The sequence below is a fragment of the Drosophila takahashii genome, chromosome 3L (assembly GCF_030179915.1).
Source record: "Drosophila takahashii strain IR98-3 E-12201 chromosome 3L, DtakHiC1v2, whole genome shotgun sequence".
Lineage (NCBI taxonomy): Eukaryota > Metazoa > Arthropoda > Insecta > Diptera > Drosophilidae > Drosophila > Drosophila takahashii.
This window is the reverse complement of record NC_091680.1, coordinates 10,000,001-10,023,832: the sequence shown is the minus strand read 5'-3', so window position 1 is coordinate 10,023,832 and position 23,832 is coordinate 10,000,001. Positions and strand designations below refer to the sequence as shown.

The 23,832-nt window shown below is 39.9% G+C and overlaps 2 protein-coding genes across 3 annotated transcripts in view; one reads left to right on the top strand and one right to left on the bottom strand.

The window, feature by feature from the left end:
* dsx-c73A (doublesex cognate 73A) overlaps positions 1-8,691 on the bottom strand; it is a 30,340-nt gene extending 21,649 nt beyond the window's left edge. The window contains exon 1 of the mRNA XM_044394456.2: positions 6,919-8,691. Within this exon, the coding sequence (XP_044250391.2) occupies positions 6,919-8,382 (1,464 nt within the window). The 5' untranslated portion in view covers positions 8,383-8,691. The remainder of the gene's footprint in view (positions 1-6,918) is intronic.
* LOC108067186 (elongation factor-like GTPase 1) overlaps positions 1-23,832 on the top strand; it is an 81,749-nt gene that overhangs the window by 25,265 nt on the left and 32,652 nt on the right. The gene's annotated exons all lie outside the window — the stretch shown is intronic.

Genomic DNA, 23,832 nt, shown 5'->3' with positions numbered 1-23,832 from the left:
CGAATTGCCCGTGCACATTTTGTTTTCGGAAAGCGCATTTGGGTATTAAATTTATAGACCATAAATGCTGAAGAGCCTGGATACCCTCTCGCCATGCTTATAAATTATTTATCAATTTGATGTAGCAAAAGGCAACAGCGGCAGCACCAATTGAATTAGCCATCAAAAAATTGAGAGAAGCAGAAAATGCTGGAAATACAAAACTACAAAAAAAAAAACAAAGAAAAATGTGATTTAAATGCAATTGGTTTTCCTCGACGCTATGGCTGTGTAGTATGTACAATTACACGACCTAGAAAGCCAAAGCAGCAGAAAGTTGCCAGAGAGCCAGAGAAGAAAGCCAAAGACGGAATCGGCATCGGAATCGGAGTCGGAATCTCTTGGCCAAAAACTCCGCAAGACAAAGACACAAATTCGATGGCCAGGATGAAGAGAGAGAGAGGCGGTTGAAAGATGTTGCAAGTATCTCATAGGTCGTTTGGGTCTTTGTAATGCAAATAGCTGCAGTTGTTCCATGTCGAGGGCAACCCCCCAAAGCCCCCCTTTCCCCCTACTTGTAGTAGAGACATTTGCAATTAGTTTGCCAAATGCTGTGAGATCTTAATTTGGTCGTGAGTCGTTTCGTTGTGGGGGAGATGCCAATGGAGGAGGTTTATTCGTCCTACACATTTTTTTTTTCTTAAGTTGCCCGTCTAGGTGTCAGGTTTGTTTTATCCGAACTTGATGTAGTTTGTTTTTGGCAGTCGGCCTAATGACTATTTACACTCTCACTCTCTCTACCTCTCTGTTTCGACTTAAAGCGATCAATGGAAAGTGCAGCCCTCATTAGTATATCAATGTCTTGTAGCTGCACGATCTGCTTGATCTTGGCCCAACCAATGATCTCTAGGGGACCGATTTTAAGGGGTTCCCCGAAGATCTTTGGTACATGATTTGGGTTTAAGTTAGGACAAAAGATCGTGTGTCTATTAAGTTGGATTATGAACATTTTAATGATGATCTCAGATGAAAAATTTGTGCAGATACAATTAGTTAATAAATCTTTGCTATCTGAAAATCATCTCCTGACCGACTACCTTCTTCATTAAACTTTAAGAGATATCTTCCATCTCATTTGCTGATGATCTTGCTGGCATCGTAAATGTTGTCTTCCCATCTCGTAATTGAATAGCATGCGGCGAGATAAATGCCTCGCCAAATGGCCAATTCTGGATGCTCAAGTCATTGCCATAAATTGCGAATCGTTCGATAAATTATGGAATGGGCACAGTGGGCATTCGCTACCCAGATACCAAATAGATATCTGGCCGGGTTCTTGGGTTAATTGAAAAGCCGCTTCCACTTCTATTTTTACTCTTGCTTTTTTCCCTTTCTTTCCTCTGCTTTTTATGGCCTTTGTTTTGCCTTTTGTTTTGTGGCAACGAATCGACCCTTCTGCCGGATTTCACTTTTCATTTCGCATTTCTGGGATTCTGCTTTATGATGGACCCAATCAAAGAGAAATAATTTTCGCCGGTTGGTCAAATAAATTACTGTTATTAGTGGGTGAGATTTTTGTGGCGTCCACACGCCCATTTCCCCCACTATAATTGCTAGTAAAAGTTTTAATAAATCATCGCAGAAACAGCGAGAGCAACAGAAATAGAAACAGAAACAGAAAACCCTTTCCCAAAACAAAAACAAGCGGGTTAGAAAGCCCGACAAGATTGGCGGCGTCTCTGCTTTCTTCTGCCTGCCGGATTGTATTGGACTGGATTGTATTGGATTGAATTGGATTGGATTGTCGGAGCATTGTTCGATTTTTCCTAATCATATATGAGTGCATATCTCTGCCCCTTTCTCTCAGCCTTCTCAGCTTTCTGCATCACTGCTTTCATTTGCATTCGATAGCAGATATGCAGCTTCCGTTGCACAGAGAGAAAAGTCTTATCAATATATATGTTTAGATATAAGTTGAAAACGTATAACACAGATAAAAAATAAAATGGTTAAATGGTTCCATTTGAAATATAAAATACTATAGTTAAATTTAAATTAAAAATGTTAAACTTTGAGTAATTTGATGGTCAGTTTTTGTCACTGCAACTTGCTACCAGTTTTCTATGGCATCATCATCATCATCATCACCATTGTCTCTGGTTTATCATCATTTCAACGAGAGCCTTTCCTTTTGAACAATCTGAAATTAGCATAACTTTGGGCGTCTAATGTCTTTGCTCTAACGGTCAGCTGCAATCATCTCTGTGTCGGTATGTGTTTGTGTTAACAAGCAATTGATAAAACAAAGCGGTAAATGTTTAATCAAAACATGTTCGGTTAGAGGTACCACTCCACTCCACTATCCTCCCGGAAAATCAGTGTTTGTGATGTAATGGATCATGCTTGGGGGAAAATGTTTGGCTTGGAGTTCTTGATGCATGAGGTGTTGACTTCTCGACTGGAGTGCTCTAAGCTGATGAGTCTCTTGAGTTGCCAGGGGAAATTCGGTAAAAGCTGGTGAGGTTTTTGAAGTTGCTTTGAGTCTCAAACAGAAGCCGCTTCTGTTGGGGATATTTAACTTGGAAAGTACTATGTTAAAACTTTGACTTCCCTTGACTTTTTGGCATAGAAAATCTACCGCATTTGCTTATCATATAATTCAAATTCACTCAATTGTTTCAGCTGCCCTTTTCCACTTTCAATTAGACGTACTAAACGTCAAATTTCCATGCCAACTTTCTTGACTTCTTTGATCATCAGCCCACACACACGGATCCACCGTAAAGACCACAGACAGACCTCGATAAGTGCACTTGGCCATGCTACTTCAGCATGTCAATCATCGGCTGACCAAGTCACGCCTTCTTCCGCTGTCCACATATATGTCCATTTTGTGTCTATATGTGTGCTTGGGGAAAATCGGCGGCAGTTGCCGATGTCTGTTAAATTGTTAGACAACAAATTTCACACTTTTTCACGAACCGTAGGAGGGTTTTCCTTTGTCTTTGATTTGGCACCGCCTTCGTCTCTTTTCTCTTTTCTGTGTGTTGTTTTTTTTTTTCGTTATGATTTCTAGAAATCCACATTAACTGCAATTCACTTTTTTCAACATTATTTTCCATGTTTTCCATTCGGTTACATACTTGGCTGCCAAGGCTGTGATTATATGCTCTATGACTTGTGAAATTGTTAGTGTCATTGCTGCTGCAACGAGGCACGAGTCGAACTTTGTTAGGAGAAGAAAACGCTATCGAAAGTCGGGTTGAAAGTGATCGAATTGGTCTGGTTACCATGGATTGTTGGGGAGGAGGTCATATAAAAAGTTTAGAGCTAACTAACCGAATAAATCTGGTGCCGAGTGTCTCGGTTAAGTGAAATTATCTTTCTAGAAATCCATTTAGTGAACTACTTTTTCACGATAATTTAGTTATTATTCTTTTGCTAATGGTTTAAAATTTGATCGCCTAATTTTATTCAATTCTTCTGTTCATTTTGTTTGGTTCTCTAAATATAATAATCCCAAAAGATTGGCAATAGTCCAAGCTAAGATTTTTGAGAAGCGCATAGAGAGGCGAAATTTTTAGAAAACTATCCTATTTTAAAGTACATTACGTTCGATTAAACCCAGCATACCCTTGACTCTGCACAGCATAGAAATGCAGTTAAATTTCTTTTAGCTTCTTTGTGTGATGCATACGGCAAGGCTATAATTAATTATTATGAGCGGTGGTCTTTCCAACGCTTTGGCTCATGCCAAGCCTCTGGGCCTTCTCATCCTCCCCGATAATTAGCCGAGTTGGAAGCGTGAAAAAGTCGTATGTTGGTGGTTGCATCACCAGATTGGAAGAGGGAGGATGAGAAAAACGGGGGGAACTGAGGAATTTTCAACTCATGCGAAGAAGATCGCAGCCGGAATCAGACATGACCTAGCCATAGAACTAGCTGACGAACTAACGGTGCTTTGCCCTCCATAATTAAGCACAATCGGTTTGTCTATACAAATCAAACAAAATACATTCGGGTCTTTAGCCCCGTTTGCAGTTCTTAGTCGATTGTGTTTCAAGAAGAAAGCGTGTAAATTCAACTGGCAGCGAAAGTTTTTCCCCAGCTTGTATTATTATTTGTATGCAAATTAGCAAAGAAGCGAACCCCAATTCTTTTGTTGGCAATGTAACAATTATGCTTTCATCTTTCGATTGTTGCCAAAAACAAATGCCGGCCAAGAAGCAGAAATCTATTTAACAATGTGTTAATTACACGCGGCCACAGTGCTAAAAACCGAACCAAGGCATTCTCCTTAGTTTCCTCTCCCTCTGCGGTAACCGTAAACAAATCTGAGCTTAATCGTTAATTTATGATATTCCTAGCGGTAACCGACAGCCAGCAATCAAGACCCAACCCCGAGCCGAGCTTGACGCTCCGCTGATCAAGCGTCATCATCTTCTGGCTATTTTCTTGGGCTGACCATCATGGGTAGCTCATAAAGTTCTTCTGATGAGCGCCGTTGTCTCGAGCGGCTTTGATTCGATTTTACGACCTTTCGTAGCCGATTAACATGCTGGATGCCCAAGCATTGAAATGTAATTAATGATCACTTTTCACTCAGTGGTTTTCAATTCGTTTTGTTTACTGAATGGAATTTTCCCGACAGCTAAACTGCTGGGTGTAGCAGGTGATGTCGGTGTCGAAAGATGGAGACCCGTATTAATTAACTGCGGAAGCCAGTCGTATAATCTTTTATTTGGACAAGAAAATCCTGTGTAGTACACAAGATTAGCCATTACCCAAGCTAACATTGTTGAGAAGCGCAGAGAGAGGCGCTGAATGCGTAATGCTCCTTGGCTGGGAGAGTGTCTTTCGGGGCTTAACCAAATCCAACATCCATGGGAACCACCTCATGGGATTGGCAATGAAAGGCTCATGTCTTAACTTTCCCCGGCTTAATTTTCTGGGTAGACTGGGACCCAAGCCTAATTCCGACTCATTCTTAAATTCCACCAACATTCCCAGAGCGGCAACCATAATCGCATCCATTGACAGACCTTACTTAAAACGGCATCAAACGATGCTAACCGCACAAGAGCAGTTCGATTAATCTGCAGATCGATTGAGCCAGCAAACAAACAATTAAAGTCTTCATTAGACTGGTCGGGGTCTTTGCAACCCATTTAGGTGCGGATATGTGACTGCCATTTTAATTAGGCACACGACCGGCATAGAACCAGTGACTCAACCACCCATGGCCAAGTGAAACATTTTCATTTAGTTTAATTCTTTTCTCATTTCAGGTAAGTCCAGGCCACTTAGAATCTTGCAACGCCAACTCAACCTGTTTCCGTCTGTTTGCTGGGTAAGTGAGTTGCTCAACCTGTCGATGATGATCGGTAGTTGGTTGGTAGTTGGGACACTGGAGGATTGAGGAGAGAAGATGGAAGCTGGGCTATGTGTGTCGTCTTGCATCGATAGCCGATCGCACTATGGCCATAAATTATGTCGTTGTTTGCGCAGAGTCTCTCAAACCGACTCTAACGCAAAGTCATTCCGGCCTCCACTACCAATCATCATTGTTAGGTGCACATCAAAATTTATAGGTCAGTAGTGGCAACAAATTGCCAGGCATTCCGATGCCTGCCTGCCCAAATCATTGCCGATCCTGCAGTCAGATGCCCTCCATCTTCATCGCTGTCCCACCGACTGCAGTTCTCCGTCTTGACTGTATCTAATAAGGCTTGACCAGTTCCCTTGTCCATGTCATCAAAAAGGCAGAAAACAAAACGATACTCCGCGCTTTGCTGTGCTGCGAAAGCAACCCAAACAAACTGACCCACTCAACAATTGTATTGAAAGTTTCGGTTGCTTTCCAGGCTCTTCCCCTTCCCCTTGCCATCCACCAGCTTATGACAATCGATTTGCAATGGAAAGCCAAAGGCCTGGAGGCGCTCCATTTATAACAAGTGGCCAGCTTTGGCCAACTATCCAAGTCGCCAACCCAGCTCAGTGCCCCTATACAGTTGGAAAAACATTATGCCTGAGTAAAATGTAGATTTCTTAATTTTATAATGGTTCTTAAAAGTCTATAGACTTTGGAAACGATAACTTTAAATCGATTTATGGTCGAAGGCATAACATGAAGTTCACCTTAACTCATGACTATGAGAATCGCAGAGAGAGGCGCTAGAACAAATTGTTATTTGCAATATTCTTGTATTAAATATTTTCAAATTTTTTCTTTGTGTATCTCTAAACTTTTTGTGGCTCCTACTATGCCTTCAATGCCTTCGTGTTGTTGTTGTCATTGTCGTTGTCATCGCTTGTTGCTTTGTTGTTATAGTTTGAGAGTCAAGTTGTTCCAATAATTCTGCATTTGACATTCAACGGGGTTTTACTTCGGTTCTTCTTGTTTTTGTTTGCTTAGCCCGAAACGGTTTCCGTTTTTTTTTTTTGTCCAGAGATGTCTCTGTCCCGGGGACTTGGCCCATTGTCTTGGGAAATATGTATCTAGCTTGACAGGCGCACGCCGCCTTTCCCCTTTCTACATTTCCCCTTCGAACTTGGTCGTTTTTTTTTGGTGGTCATTGCTAATTAAGCCAAAGAAGGGGAAGTATTTAGGAAAGGAGTTGGAAGATCCTCTTTGTTCGGACATGGTTTGCAATTATGAGTTATAATAAATATTAACCGAAAATATTAAATTCAAATAAGTTTATTTTCGGTAAGAAGTCAAAGTTCATTATATTAAACCTCTTTTTCTTGGTTTATAAAAAGGACGTGACTTTAAAAAATATTTTTAAACAAATTCAAGCTTTTCCTATTACCCAGTTATATTGGAATAATGTTTATCATAAATTTTCCTGAAGTGTTGGGCTAGTTTCCTTACAACCAAAGGTTTTAGGAAAGTTTAAATATTCAATTTTAGGAAATTTGTAAGACTTGGTTTCTTACCTTATTATCCTTGTTGGCCGCTCCCAGTTTCTGTTGGTAGTACTCCTCGCGAGCGTTTGTGTTGAGGCTGTCGATCAAGGCAGATGCATTGACATGGGCATCGTAGACCATGCTGTCCTGCTGGTTGCTGCTGTAGGTGGCTGGCGTGGCTCCCGATCCCGCAGATCCTGCAGATCCTGCCGCTGCTGCTGCCGCCGCTGCTGCCAGTGGAATATTGGCCTGAGGAGTGCGAGTATACAGCTGTTCGATGGGCAAAGCTGGAGCAGCTGAGTTCGTGGTGGCCGAGGGAATCGATGAGGAAGGAGCACTGGATGATGATGATCCAATCGAGGGAGTCACCTTTTGCAGCGGCTTCGATTGCTGCTGCTTCTGCTGGAAGTTAGTACTGGCTACTTTTTGCTTTTGGGTGGTGCTGCTGGCTGAGGCGGTGGTGCTGCTGCTGCTACTTGGTTTCGAGGCCGCAGCCGCATTGGCAGCCGCTGCACTCACGCTACTCGGACGCTGACCTCCGCGCTTCAGAGCGGCCGTGACCTTGTGGGCAAAGGGTCGCTTGGTGGCCCGGTTCTTCAGCTTTCCCATCGTGGTCAAAGTGCGCTGCTGACTGCCCGAATTCGCGGTGGTTGTGGTGGTGCTGCCATCGGCATCATCGGCCGCCGTTATGGCCGCTATATTGTTATTCGATCTGGCGGCCACGAACTGATCATCGGGATCGGTGGAATCGGTCAGGGATTCATCGCTGGTAGTCGCCGCCTCCGATTGGGTGGTTAGATTTGGTGAAGTGGTCTCGCCCTCTTCGGTGGCCTCCGATTCCGATTCTGCATCCGCAGCATCCGCTTCCTGCTGCTGCTGCTGACTCACATCCGTGGTGGTGGGCAGTTCCTTCATCATCGTGCTCATCGCCGCCTGCTCGTTCATCGTATTCTGCAGCTCGAGCAGAGTGGTTTCGTCCAGGATGAGAGTGGGATCCGTTTCGGCCTCGGTGGATCCGGTGGGTGGTTGGGTGCTCTGCTCGAAGGGCTCCGTTTCCGCCTCCGTTTGTGTTTCCTGGGGCGTCGATGTACTGGATGAACTGCTGCTCCTGGAGGAAGTTGCCTCCTGTTGGTTAAACTGCTGCTCCTCAATATCCAGCGACTCCTTCAGCCTGGCCACACGCTCCACAATCCTGGCCAGCATATCCTTTTGCTGCTCGGGTAGATTTTTCGTATCCAGCTCCAGCAAGCGATCGTATTTCCGTATATTCCTCTTAACGGTCTCTATGTCGGCCCTGGTTTTGGCCGAGGAGGTCAGGCCGGCTGGGGGATTCGGATTGGAGCGGGGCGTCTCCTGGAAGTAGGTGCGTGCCCGGCGATTGCTATAGCCCACCAGTTCGATGACTCCCGGATAATTCGACGATGAGGCAGCCGCAGCAGCAGCAATCGCAATCAGGGCCAAAAAGCAGCTCCAGGCTGCACTTAACCGCACCATTTTGGACCAAGACTGCAGTTCTGGTTGGGATTATACTTTCGGGGGGTTTTTCTCGATTTAACTTTTTTTTAGCACTCGCGATTCACGTTCGGTTTTTTCTTGAATTTCTCGTATTTCTCACTCGCTCTCGTATTAGTGTCAACTAACAGTAACTCCAAATCTTCGGACACACAGACACACACGCGAAGTCCAGAAAGTCAGGAATCAGTGTATCTTCTTGGGACACTTCTATTTATTTCTATTTCTTTATTTTTTTTTTTTTGCCACGATCCGCTGACTTCTAACGTCGGATTACAAATGTTCCAGGCCGCTGGATGGCAGCGTCTTTTAAAAATTTCCAAGCGGAAAACGCGCCGCAGACTTTTCTCCCCAACTGGAGCTTCGGTTTGGTAGCTTCTTTCACCAAGTTCACGGCCAGACCGGTTTGAAGCCAACATGTTGCGCCTCGCGATTGCGATCTTCGTCGCAACCAGAGAGAAATAAAGAAAGAGAGAGAGAGAGAAGAGAGAGCGAAGCAGGAGAATCGTATCCCGGAGAATCGGAGAAATATATAGCTGCATCTATATAGTTGAGAGAAGAGCGCTTTCTCTAGGCATGTTGCCAGCTTTTGGCAGCAAATGTTGCCAAGGCCAAATTGACAACATTCGCTGGGCGAAGCCATTAGGCCGAGCACACGCCTTCCTTAACGTATCTGGCGGATACGTATCTGCGAGATATACGAGCCCATGCTCTATTCAATTAGTCATTCCAGACACACGTCGGCCGAGCGAGGAATACGCCGAGATACACGGAGAAAACTACCAGTCGATAGGTGAAATTCGCGAAAAGTTCTTAATCTTTCTTGCATCTCCAACTAAGTTTAAGGAGCATCAGGAAAATATATCTAATTACAAAAGTCTATCTTAATAATTTATAGCACATTTTTAAGGAATTGAGAACATGTCTAACTAGTTATTTTACCTTTAAGATTTAATTTCTTATTTAATAAACCAAAATTATTGAACGAAAATATGTTTCTTTTGTCCTTGTACTCAGTTTATTTTGATATTTTTTCCTAAAACAAGTTAGCTATTATTTTCTTTCTCTGCACGACGGCCTGATTCTTGAGCTGCTTTCGCTTCAATGTCAACTTGGCTCGTTTAGTCTGTCATCGATTTGGACTGGTACTCGCAGAACCAGACGAGCCAACTAACACCTAACACCACTTCCCCAAAACCAGCTAAAAATTCTTGGTTTCTCTCTGGTTCAATTTAGCTAAATGCTTTCGCATTAAACATAATTTGTCGCGGCCTTCTTAATTGCAGATTGGGAAATATGTAGCTCTACATCGAACACTCTCTCTCCCAGTATCATTTCTTTCTTCGTTTCACGAGACCTTTCTCCCTCTGGGTGATCTATAGCCCCGATCGTGCTTAGAACTTCTAATGAACTTCAGGCGGCTCATCCATTTCCATTTCACAGAGTTCTCATATTTATACACTAACATAGAGAGCTTTAAAATATTGGAGGGAAGCAAAACAAAAAACTAATTTGAATAAATAGGCATTTAAAAAAGTGTTTTTCACATTCAAATGCTTGAATATTAGTTTATTATATCTGGGTTACCTAAAATTATTAACAAAAAAATAAAAGCGTAATGAAGATAAATAAATAATGAATTTATTTAAGCATCACCTTACATTTATCGAGCATATTACAGCGATCGGATTTCTTAATCTTTATAAAATCCCAATTATGTTTTTACAAAATCCAAAGAGCATTAAAAATGCCATTAAACATTTCTCCCTATCTCCTTTCATTTTCCTAGCCAACTATTTGGCTGCGAACAATTTCCCTACCGCCTGGGAACTGCAATAAAACAATAACAAATGAACTAATAAGAAAACGTTGCCAACTGAAGCTGAAGCTCAAGTTCAGCGGAAAGGCTGTTGTGGAACTTCCCATTTTTCACGTAGCCGCGCAATAAAAGAAACTGAGCGTTAATTAAAAAAATAGCCATAGATCAATGCACCTGATAGATGCGGGAAATGTTTGTTCTACTGCTTGTGCTGCTAGTTGCAAGTTGCTGGTTGCCAGTTGCTAGTTGCTCATGGGTTTGTGTATGTGTGTTGCTGCTGTGGCAGCAGCAGAAATTTGCCAGCGGCAAATGTGGTGTAATTTGTGAGAAAGAGGCTGGGCTCCTTAGCCCTTTTTAGAGCCACCTAATGGAGAGAGCCCAGAGCCATCTCGGAACCCAAAAAAAAGGGGGGAAAATAGAAAAAATAGAATGGTAGAACGCAGTAGAACGTTGACAAGGCTGCAGGCGCTTCCTTCATTAGCATGTGGAATGGGTGGAAAAGTGGTCAGCTATTTGGCTTTCGTCTCTGACACACATAAGGCGTTTATAATCATTATGGGATAAACGCCGGAATGGTTGGCTCCTTCTGCAACAGTTGCTGTTGCTGCTGTGAGTGGGTGCTGCTGCTGCCGTTGCCGTTGCGTGGTTGCAACTTTCTTCGTCTCTTATCTTTTGTGCATATGCAGCGGGCACAGCAGCAACATCGCCCAGACACAGCAGCAACATCAACGCAATGGCGGCGGCGTCTGCATTCTTTGCTTGCTATAAAATATGCGACCGACGATCATCTAAGTACAACAGCAGCAACACAACAGCAACAGCAACAGCAACTGCTGCTGCAGCACTGCAGCAACTCTTGAACTTTACTGAGCTATGAAAATGCTTTTGCCCTTTTTCTATGCTGTCTTCTTCTTATTTTACTGCAGGCAGCAACTGTTTAGCATGATCTGCACTGAAACAAATTGTATTTAATATTAAATATTGATTAGTCAAGTGTCTTGTTAAATTTAACTAATTAAAAAACATGTAATATTAAATTACACTGCAAATTAAAATCGTAAAATATTTAAAAGGCCTTTAGAAATGGGAGACTTTTTATCAGCATTTTATCTAATAAGATAAAGAGTTATTTTGATCAAAAAAAAAAAAAAAAAAAAAAAAAACAAACTGAAAAATTCGTAATTTTTTTCTTTAACCTGATAACAGATCTTTGATCTTTGCCATTTTAAAATCAATATTGATCATGAAATGTTTGAAATATTTTTTATCTTTCGGGTCTAAGATATTAGATATTGTCTTTATTATTTCCTATTTATCTAAAATCGTTCTTAAATATAAACAATTTTGTGCAGTGCGGCTTAAATGAGTGAAAGAGAGAGGGAGACGCAGCACGATGTTGCTGCTGCTGCTGCTCAAGTGCCAATAGCAATCTTCTTTTTTTTCTAGCCGCTTTTTCCTCCTGCCGTTGTTGTTGTTTATTTCCCTCTGGCTTGATCTTTTGGTCTTTGGCGGTAATTTTTCTGCGCAACTTTTTCCTTTTGGCCAAGACTTTATTGGCTTTCGGTTGCCTTCGCTTCGGTTCGGTTTTCCTTCTCCTCTCTATTTCGGTGCCATTTTAGTGCTGCTCTTTTTTTATCTGCCAAAGTTTTGTCTTCATTTTTATTTTAATAGCGATCTTGATACCGCTGCTGCGACTCCTCCGCTTTTCTTGGCCGAGGTCTCTGCGGTATCTTCTCTTTATCACATAATGATTTCAAATGGTGCGAAATTAATTTGAATTATTACTGTTATTAGCTGTTATTTGTGTAATAGCCGGTGCCTGATCGCAGCCCAAAAAGTCTCCGTGGCATTGGCATTGGTACAGTTGCAGTTGCAGCAGATGTTGCAAGTTGCTGCCGTGCATTATGCAATACGTGGGTAACTAATGCCACAAGAAATGCTCGCAAATTCACTGATAAGCCATGAGAATGAACAATTTCAGCAGCAACAATTGCTGTGGTAGGCACACGGGGAAAAAATGGTGTTTGACATGTCTTAAAATATCTTGTGAACTGTTTTAATTTTTTTTTAATTTTAAAAAATTTATAAAGTATAAATATTAAAAATAAATGAGTTAAAAATATTTTTTTGGTGATCTATCGCATGCTTGGCAATTTTTAAAACTTTACTCTAAAATTTGTACTCGAATTTCTTATGAAATTGATTTCTTAAAGTGACAGGTTGTTGAAGAAAATTACACATATTCCACAAATAGGTGAAAAATGGCCGAGTTGATGACCAGGCTTGGTGGCATTTTTTTCCCGTGCAACCTTGGCATCAATTACCGATTCTCGTTGGCCGCTCAAATGACAGCTTCTTTGTTGTTCGCTGGCCACATTTAAATTTATTAAAACTGCACCAGCCGCTAACGGACAACGCTTGGAATGTGCAACATGTTGCTGCTGTGCAGTAAGTTGCTGTTGCTGCTGCTGCGTTCAATGACCAAGATCACCTTGGTCCCTCGTTCCGGCATCTTGATGGCGCCTCGGCCATTTGCAATTTGCCATTTTACCATTTTACCATCTTAGCATTTTGCATGCAATTTGATGCCATTTGTCATTTGCTTAATTGTGCCCAAGTTGTGTGCTGCACTTCCTGCCAGATCGGTTTAGTTCAGTTCTATTCGGTTGAGTTGAGTTCTTTTTTTCTTACCGTTTCTAATTGTTGTTCGGCACGCAGCGTTAGCTGCAATCTGAAGACTCGGACCCATTTAGTTTCAATTAATCAAGTTGTCGCTGCACGCGTCTATTAGCTGTTTATGACAAGTGTTCTCGGGCGACGGATCGAGGGAATATCTCATCTCGAACTCGGGACTCGGGAGATCGGACGCCTCGGGGTGTCCGCCTGTCGCTCATTAGCGGCGCCCCCGAAGTCTCCGCTGATGTGGCTCTGCTCCTGGTGCACTTCCTCCGCCTCGCCTCTTCATCTATTTGTTATTAAATATACTCGTACTTGTGGCAGTTGCCGCTACTGCCTGCCGGGGCTTTGAACTGTTCTTCTGCGGCTCTTCAAGTTCGGCTCTGTTTTACTACCCAATATATTCGTAGGGTTCAAGGGTATATTGTATTGATATGAAAAATATTTGTATGTATGTTTATATGTGAAATACGATTTAAATAAATAAATAATATTAATATGATAATAATAAATTTGATAATATGAAGAGCAAAGATGTTCAATATAAATACAAATGTTTTTAGTCAAATTATCCAACGAACTGTCATAATTAGAATACAAATAAATCAATTATCCGGAAACAAACCGTTTTCTTTAAATGCTATTTGAATTCTTTGCAAACAAACATAGCAACTTATTTGTATTATTTTTTAAAATGTTTAATAATATTATTAGACTTTGTAATGATTAATTTCTATTAATGTAAATAATTTCCGAAATCTATACAAAACTTTTCATAAACGTACGCTTAAACAAAAAATCTTTAAAAATTCCTTACCTTTAAATTACGTGTTACATAATTTTTCAAGAATTAATTCTGTGGCCCACTTTTGTATCCTTTCCAAAATAATCTAAAATTTTAATGTAAACCTAACACAATGTATTTTGCTTGACTACCGTAAACCATGTTTATTCCGACAAATTAAGTTAATGCAAGCAGAAACGTGAAACAGTAGTGCTTATTGAATTTTCATTCCAGTAATTATGAGACTCTTGTTGCATGCCTTGTAACGTTTTGGATTCCGGCTAATTTCCACCTTTAAAATATGAGCACATAAATACATAAGCGGGTATCTTGTAGTCGGAATACCCAACCGTACCGTGATCGTTTTTTCGTTAGTTTCGTAATGGGCAAGTTCTTTAATGTTCCACTTTGGGTTTATATTCAGGTACCGTTGCATATGTGGGGGAAATGGTTGAAGGCTTTATTTTTTTATTTTTATTTTCTTCTTTTTCTTTATTTTTTTGGTAAAAGATTGCGCCATTTTTTGCGCCCAGCTGTCACAGGTTCGTTGACTCCCAGGGGCGCAGTTGGTGTTGAAACAATCATGTCCGAACCGGTGGCCAACTCTTGACGGGCCCATTGCATAATCCGCAACATAAGAGACCACTGAGCTTTCGAGATCCCCACATCCAGATCCAGATCCAAATGCAGACAGACAGGCTTTACCGCGGTAATTACCATTGTCTGCTAAATTGATTTCGAAATGCTTAAGTCGGCAATTTTCGGTGGCTCAGGATGTGAAGATGTTTAGATGCCTAGATGCTTTAGACTTACTAGAGCAGTTGGCGGGCAGCAATTGTGGGTCAAATGCCCCGCCAGATGGGTTCCGGTGCAGATAGCCATTTAATGGCCTAAATGATCATCGCATGGGCTTGGCAACTGTTCTAACTGTTTGTGATCTAACCAATTCGCTGATCTGGGCCGTAGCTAAAGTTCAAAGCTTTCAAATGAAGTAATCTATTTTAACCATTTATTTATTCCCTAAAGATATTTAACCTTAAATGAGTTTAGTCATGGATTTGTCGAGAGTTTATTGATATTTTTATGGGGCATGAAAAATCTGCTTGCTAAACTCAAATAATATTTGTATCCATTCGAAAGCTTTACCAATTTCCTAGTAGTTAAAAAATTAGTATTTAACAAGAAAATCCAACTTGAGATGACATTAATAAAGAATTAAATTGATTATTACTTAACCAACGCCAGGTAAATAATCAATTAAGATCCATTGATTAAGCTCTGCAAAACCGGGAAAAATCAGCTGTGTTCTTAATCCTCGAAGATTCTCTGGGTTTGCAAATAGAGGCGATTACAACGAATTCTAAATGCCACTGACTCTGAATTTGCCTGCAGCAGCAAACTGGCAACTGGTTCGGCCTCCTCATTTTTATTTCACTTATTTCCCGATTATGATGATCGGGATTGGGATGCCGGAGTTCAGTTTCCTCCATGTGAAAGCGGCACTGGAAAAACTAGAATTTATCTCTGGATATATTCCCATATGCACACGCACTAGATAAGCCAGCTGCAGAAACCAGTTGCGGTTATCGGCACCTTCTATCTAACTCGATCGGAAGATCCCAGATACTCGTAAAACTGACACCCCCCACGAACTAATTGCGTCCCATTGCCATTTATCGCGATGCGTCGCCTGCAAATGAATTACGGCGGCTGAAAACAAATTAAAATCGTGGCAAAAGCTGCGAGTTTCCCTAATTTGCCTTACTACTCCCCAATCCTCAATCTTCGCCTTTCGCATTAAGTTTCTTAATTTACCGTCTGCCGAGGTAGCAATTTTTATGCGTTTTAACCTGGCAATTTTCAGTGATGCCAAGTAGCTGGGTACATGACTTGGGACTTACTTTTGGTATAAGGGAACCAAAAGGATAACAATAAACCAAATAAAATATATTTAATTTGGCCAAAGGTTATTTTTTGAATTTTGGTTAAGAACTTTTGTAACACAATATTATTTTATTTTTAAAAATACATTTTTCTTTAAATAAAATTTTACATATTTACTCTCAATAAAAATGCCATTCAATATTTTTTGTTTAAAATTTTCAAAAAGCATTTAAAATTACTGCTTAGTTATATTTTTGACATGTACCTGGTACCATTCATACTTAAATAACGCCAACACTATTAATTTCCTAGTTCTTGCGTGCTTGGCTTTTATTTATTTATCTTTTTTTTTAGCCAGGGTTTCTGCCACTTGTTGCGCCCGTTTGCCAAATGCAATTAAATCTGTGTCGTGTGTGTGCAACAATTGCACTTGGCAATTGCAACTGTGCCGCATAATTGTGCCAAATGAATTTGTAATTATGTATTTGGTTTGGCCTCTTGGACATGCCATGCAATCTGAGCCGGTTTCAGTGCCACTTCCATCTCCCTGCTGTGCTTTTAATGCTGCTGTTTTTTTTTGTTTTTTGGTCATGTGAGTGACATCACAGTAGCAGCCACACAACACAAAGTCATTGTCAACAATGTCAGCCAGACCCACAAGACCAACGAGACCAGGCCAGTACGACAGAGCAGACCGGCAGGTCTGTTCGGGCCATGACACCACACAAAAAGAAGGCTGACAAAATTTAATTAAAGCGCATGACGAAAAATTCTTTGAAAAATTGTTTAGACGACATCCGATGAGCTCAGAAGATGTGAGGGCACAAAAATAATACCCTAACTGATACGGATTGATATTAGAAACTTTAAATACTAATATATAAACTAGCTGACGAGTATTTAAGGTACAGAAACATTCAACATAATTTTTGATTATGTATTCTTAAATTTTTTTATTTCTGAGTTAAAAAATTATTTATTACAAAATTCCCCAACTAACTGAATAGTTTTGAAAATTAAAAGACTTTAATAAATAGGTATTTATTTAATGAGTGAACTGAAATATGTAAAATAAATTTATTTACAATATAAGAATTTATTAGGTTAATCATATTGCATTTTATTTATTTATTCTCTGGTTAAGAGGTAATTTGAAATTGCCTATAATCTGTAGCTATAGCTGCTGTGTCCTGGAAAAATCTTTTTTGAATCAGAAAATAAATCTTTGCAAAGACTGGGTTACTAGTATAAGGATTTAATTAGATGTTTACTTATTCCCAACAAAATGTGCTTGATATTTTAAGTCAAGGGACCCATTAAGGGTATATCTGAAAAGTAAATAAAGAAACTGCCGACACCTTGAAAGTTACACATTCCCAACTTTTTTTTTCAGCCCGCTCTATTTTTATTTTTTGTTAGACAAGCCAGTCTAAAGTGTCAAAGTCGCCGGAGACTGGGGCAGAGTAGTGGGAGGGGAAGGGTGGTGCGGCACCATACTGGGTATTTGGCAAAGTTTTCTTGAACTTCACACGAAGCCAATTAAATGGCGACACGTTACGGAACATGGCCGAGGCATCATCCTCGTCATTATCATCATCATCATGGCTGGCAGCCTATTCCCAAGTGGCGATGGGAGATGGCTGCTATGGGTATTGGAAAATGGGTCAATGATGGCTTAAATTGTGACTGGGATGGATATAAGGTTGAAAGCTGTGAGGTGTGGGCTTGACATTTGATCGCATCGGCCGATCCACTCGGCTGATTGACTGATGAATCTTTGCGGGTTTTTTGCGGTTTGATTTATGACGATCGACGATGGGCAAGTTTCATTCAACTTTCTTCCATTATGCATTTTGCATTTGGCATTTTCAGTTTTCAGTTTTCCCTGACTCGTCTCTTGCGGCTGCTGTTTCGATCGCAATGATATTGTTATTGAGATGTAAGCCCCCTGGCTTTGGAGACTCTGCCGTCATGCCAACAATTTGTCTAATGTGCCAATTTGGTCGCCCGCCTCTCAGACCCTATCAGTTGTGTTTCTCTATCTGCCGCTCTGTCTTTCTATCTATCCGATTCCAATCAGCTGCTAGAGATGGTTAGCATCCAGAAGAGTGAGTGAAAAATTTCAGTTTTTATTGTTACCCAGGAGGGGATTAGAGTGAGCCAATGATGGTTTATAAGAATTTGGGATGGGTGGTTTATAATAAATAAATATTTTGTTTCCAGCTAATAGTTAAAATTCCTTATTTAATAAATGCTAATCTCTATTCTACTTTTTTGCCAGTCAAGAAACAAATAATAGAGTATTAATAACAGCAAACAATTTGTTTTTTTTTTCTTAGATCAAAGTTATTTCTGAATTTCTTGCAGGGCAAACTTTCCTCCATCACGTACTTCCTTTTGGAGGCAACACATTCCGAGTAGTAGTCCCGTCTCCCTCGAATCGTATCAATGACAAGACAAACCGAAACTGCACAGATCTGTTCGCTTAGGAGGCCCTATAATTTCCACACTCTGGCCGCCCGCTAAAATCTCGCTAGTCGCTCTCGCTCACTTGTCCCATTTATTTATTTTGTATTTTTCTGCCGTTTAAATTTAATTCACGATTCGCGCTGCCATCGAATGGCGACAAAGGAACGGAGAAAATTCCCTCGACGACGGATTGCAATTTTCCATCTATCCATCTCTATCTGGCTGGCTGTTTTCTTTTCCTTCTAACAAGCCAGCCGACGGGACGGGATTTTCTTCTGCTTACTTTCCGATTTAGTCAGCCGAAGTTGGAAAATCTCTGCGCTCGCGTACTTAACCGCAATAATTTTTGCTCATTTGAGTGTCGTGGAAATGAGTTAAAGTCGCGATACTCTGGCATAGCCACTTGGCATCTTCTTCTGCACTCTGAAAAACCTTTAAAAATATTCCTAAATTTATTAATAATATTGATATTATTTATTCTATATTATGGCTACTCTAAAATTCAACAAATATGTTATTTTTCTACTTGTCTTGGATAATTTTATTAAATTTTCTTAATATAGATATTCATATTTAATGCAAAAAGATCTAAAATCTTGCAAATCTGAAACTTATTTATTTAATTTTATCTTAGTAAAAACTTCCCGGTGTATACCCCCTAATGTAATGTGAGCATTACTTATTTCCATTTTTTGTTTCTTCTACGCCGCCGCTTAATTCATTAATTTCCCACAGAGTCGAGTGGTAGCTGCATCTGCAGCAATCTACTAAGGCTGCAAAGCTACAAAGTCAATTTCAAACGTGAAACCGTTGAAAGTTATCACCTTCGCGCGGGAGTTTTGTGGGACCGAAGACCGAAATAAACCGCAATAAACTTGCACAAATTGTCGCTGCTCTCTCTAATCATTGTCAGCAGTAATGAAGTTGTTCTCGGATTCAGTCTCCTTTTCGGGTTTATAGTACGGTTTACTGTCTTAGCGAAGGCTGCTATTTACTTGTGTAATATTTTTATGGCCCATATTATATCGTAAATCCTTTTCTGAGTACTCTTTGAGTGTTCATTTCCGGGGCTAAGATGACCCTTATTACGCTGGTCTTTGTTTTTATTACAGTTATGACGGGGGTCGCTTGGGTTATGAGGATAATTTGGGCGTTGGAATTTAAGCATTTTGTAGAAATTCCATCGCGTTTAGACTTCTGTATTGTTATGACCATTCTATAATAGTATCACTGCTTTAAACATCTTGTAAACTAAATTAGAAGTCTTTTAAGAGGGTCTTAACTTAATGGTTCATTTCCATTACAATTACACGAAAAGAACAAAAATAATTAAATTAGAGACAACATTTTTAAGTTCTAACTAAAAATCATTAGAAATTGTAATAATTTATTTGTTGTTTATTTATTTATTTTCTATTTAAATTCAATCTTACACTTTGTGTAGTATTTGTATATTTAGCTTATCCCGGCTTTCGTTTTTATCCCATCTTTTTTGGGTCATAAACTTGAAGTTTAAAGCATATTTTGAATACACCTAGCTGATTTAGTTGCACCACTGACCATTGGACCTCTGTCGGCAGAAGTATCGAAAAGGTGTCAAACGTTATGACCCAGTGAGGAGGTGAAGTAAACTGGCTAACAAAGTGGACAACTCTTGGCCTTTTGTCCGACCATAAGTCTTTTGTATGACATCGACGCATTTGCATTTCTTTCAGCCCTGTCGATTCTTTTTCTGCTTTTTTGTAACTGTCCCGGGCAACGAGAACTTTTGAGTGGAAGATAGCACATGGTATCTATATCTTCTTGCCCTGACCTCGACTTAGACTGGTTTGTATGCAAATTAAATAATACCATTCCCGATCTCTAATGCCATATTTCAACATTCGTTGTGCGTTGCATTCTTTGGGGACTCAGCAATGGCCTCAAAAATGGCTTTATAAAGAAGTTTCTACCGACTCTCTAAGCCCAATGAAAGTGATTTTCCTGACCCCGTTTTTTTCCGAGAAAAATAGGAGAAAAAAAAACAATCTTTGGTGAAGAGCTACGAAATTGGCTTGTAAAAATGTTTCGCATGTTTATCATATTTCTTGATTTTACTTTTTCCTCTCTGCTTCTTCTGTCCCTGTCAGTTTTCTATTTTCCAAGTTGGACGCATATTTTCCGTGGTTTTTCTACAGCGTCCCACGCTCTTAATTACCCCCTCTGCCAGCCTTTCCGCCTGTTACCACTAACCAACCTCCCAAGACAGTTTGCGTATGGTTCAAGCCCAGCTTCAATTGGTAGCTATCTTTTCTCTCTTTCCCCCCGACCCCGTCGACCCCATCCGTCTCTGTCGCACTCTGTTGGTCCGTTTCTTGTGGCTATTTGGTTTGTCCTCTTCAGTTTTGCCTCCTTTGCTTGCGGTTGCCAATTTTAATTTGTAAATGTACCAAAGGAAGCTGTCCAAATGTTTTGATTTAATTTTCTCAAACATTTCTGCTAAAACCCATTTAAATGGATAAACCAAGAAAAGGATGGTCGCAGCTTCATCGCTGTCTTTCATATCTCGGCATAAATGTGTTTTATGGTGAAAGGTTGTTGTTAGAATTACCATAATCCCAGATTGTTTTCTCACATTCATCACGGAATTATTAGTGAAGATTAATCGGCTATCGGGGGATTATATGAAAAGGGGTTGGTGTGGTGCTTAGAAGGGGATTGTTTTAAATAATACAATATGAATAAATATTTATACTTTTTTTTCAGTTCTTACTTGAAAAACTCACTTAAAAATATTCCTAACTAACTAACTAATCTAAACGATTTTGTGACTTAATCCTGATATGATGAATGATCTTGAAAACTCGTAATTTTTACATTGACTCAAACGATTACGTTTCCCAACGTAAAGAGTTTATCCACTTAATCACGATACTATCTACTCTTTAAAGCCCTAATTTCTGCATACATTTTCCCCCAGTTCAAACACCCAATTCAAATCGCATTTCAAAGTTAATTTACCCTGAAATGCAGATCCTATCGCAGGTAATGCCACCATGTTGCAACTGTTGGTGAAATAAAAAAAACAGATCTGGCACTCACCATCTGCCTTATCTGCCATCTCCCATGAAATCCCAACCATCCGGAGACCACACAGCAACGGAGACAAAGGATTGACAACATGCCATGAGTTTTAATGATTTTTATGAGTTCATTAAAAATGTATTTTGAAAATTGTTATATTTATGAGGGAAGCGCCGCCGGAGTGTGGGGCAATTGTTATTGTGCATTTGCATTAAATTATTGAAACATTTTTCGCGCTCTCGCCGGCTGACATTGTTTTTGCTGCTCCGTGTTGGAAGCGGCTTCATTAAGTGCAATTGCAAGCCAGGTTCACCTGGATACTCCCAATACTACCGCGTACACTGAGAAAATAAATATGACATTTTAAAGAATAAATAATTATACAATTAGTTAAGGATTAAAAACTATTACATTTTTACTTTTTTTTATTTGACATAAATAAAGCGAAAAAGTCTAACTTTTTAATGTAAGACCCCTTAAGTCTAACCCCTCCTTTTTCCCACTATATTTTCGATACATTTTTAGTGGTCAATAAGCATATATTTTTATAATTATTTATTATTATAATTATTAATTGAAAATGGGCTGATGAGAGATGAGTTATAGGATTTATTTTGAAGTTTTTCAGTTTTTAGTTACTTTCTTTCTAAAGAATAGTTACAACCTATTTTGGAAGAGCAGAAATTAAAATTTGTTGAAAATATTGTTGTGTACTAAAAAAGTTTTTCTTTTTTCTGTAGGGTTGAATTTCTCAAGACCCCCGTTCCAATCTTTTACTGACTGTGTAGACCTTTCCTCACATGTCTGTCAGTCAGCGATGGTGTGACAGACCTCGGCAACAACAGCAACAACAGAAACAACAGGCCACCGCAACACCCGCAAGTTGGAAGCGTTGGCAACTTTGGCAGCCGTTAAAACTGCTGATGATGTCTGCGGCTTTGTTGCCATATCCACTACTTTTGAACAGGGGGGACCAAGGGGCTTTTGGGCTGGCTGCTGCTGCCAACGCGTATTCATCATCATTTCTGTCATCCAGGCATGGGATGGTATGGTATGGGATGGCATGGCAATGGTGATGGGGAAAAACCTTTGCTCGCATGATGCGCTTGAATTTTCTCTTGCACCTAAATTATATTTTTCCTTTTGCCTTCGGTGCTCTTTCTTTTTTCTTCTCCAGCTGCCGCTGCCTGTCAATGGTTATTTTTTCCATTAATATGATTTTCCTCAAATGATTTTTTCGTACTCAGGCCAAAATCTTGCTTCTTGAAAATGAAAGTAAGCGATAAACTTGCATATTTATCTTCCCAAAGTTTTTGCAAAAATCTTGGGTTTAAGGTGACCTATTTATTTTTTAGAAACTTTTATTTAAAATTCAGAAAAACAAACTATTTACATACTTTTTTATTCTGTTTCATTTTTTTTAATCTTAACTGGGAAACTTCGGTGTAATTTTTTGGTTTCATCCCTTTATCTAAAATGGAAAGTTTTATTTTAATTACAAAGAAGCTTATGGGTTTATCTCCTAGGGGTTTTGTGCCAAAAATTTTCGCAACCACTTATTTTGTTTATTTAATTAGAAGAGGACCTGGTGGGCGAAGAAATTTCGGGGTTCGAGTCATTAATTACTCAGCAGGCCACTTGGACACGATCTTCGGGTAGTCAAGTAGTTGGCCAAGTGGCTCCGCGTGGCCAAAACTGCAGCTCAGCGGGATTCTGGCACTCGGACTCGCATTTTGGACGCGCATGGGGGACTTTCTTTCCGAAATTGCCAATTGAGCGGAATCAAGGCAAATACTTCAGGTCTCTCCGCATCTCATTTGAATGCTTGAATCTCGATTTCTGCGGCTTTCCCATGGATCGTTTGTCTTTTTTGGCCAATTCTTTTTTTCCGAGAAGGGTTGAGGCGGTGGTGGGGGAAGAAAAACAATCAACGCGCCTTGAAAAAACGAATTCGCATGACCAAAAGAAATAGTTGAAAAGGTAAATAGGAGTTGAAGGAAAAAATAAATAAAATATTTATCTACGACTGGAAGATACCTTGTAGGTAACATTTTTTAAAGAAAAACTAGTGCATCTAATTGTAGTATTTTTCTAATGTTTATATAACCCCTTTCTTGATTTTTAATAAATTAAATAAAAAATAATTTCAATAACAAAAGTACTTCTAAAATTAAAAAAATATTTTATTCAATATTTCATTTTATTTTAAGTTTTTAATCTTTTTTAACAAAAAAAGTTCTTCCCAAAAACTTACAGGGTATTTCCAGCTAAAGTTTATTTGTCTTTTGTTGAGCTCACTTTTTGTATTGTTGGCCGAGTAAATACTTAAATATAGCACACACTTAAATCGCTGTTGATATTGTGTAGCGAAAGTGAAATTTAGTTTGCCCCTCTACCGGGAAGTGCCAAAAAAAAAAGAAGGTAAGCCGCGAAAAAAACCCAACTAAAGACTTAAATGCGAGATTCGCTTACGGAAGTTCCAAATTTGAAGAGATTTCTTTGAGTTTTTACCAACGTTTTTGCGATAATTTTTTTGCGAGCTGTTTGCCTAGTCTAATGAAAGTTAATTACAACATCAAAGCGTTGTCGCTGCCACTGATCTCCAGTGATCTTGGGGGTCTCCTCCTCCGGATCCTCCTCCATCTCCTCGCCTGCGCACAAATTCCGATTAGGCGCGGCCTAAAAGGCAAAGGAGGAGAAACAAAAATAAGATTGAGAAAAAATTGTGCGATGCCAG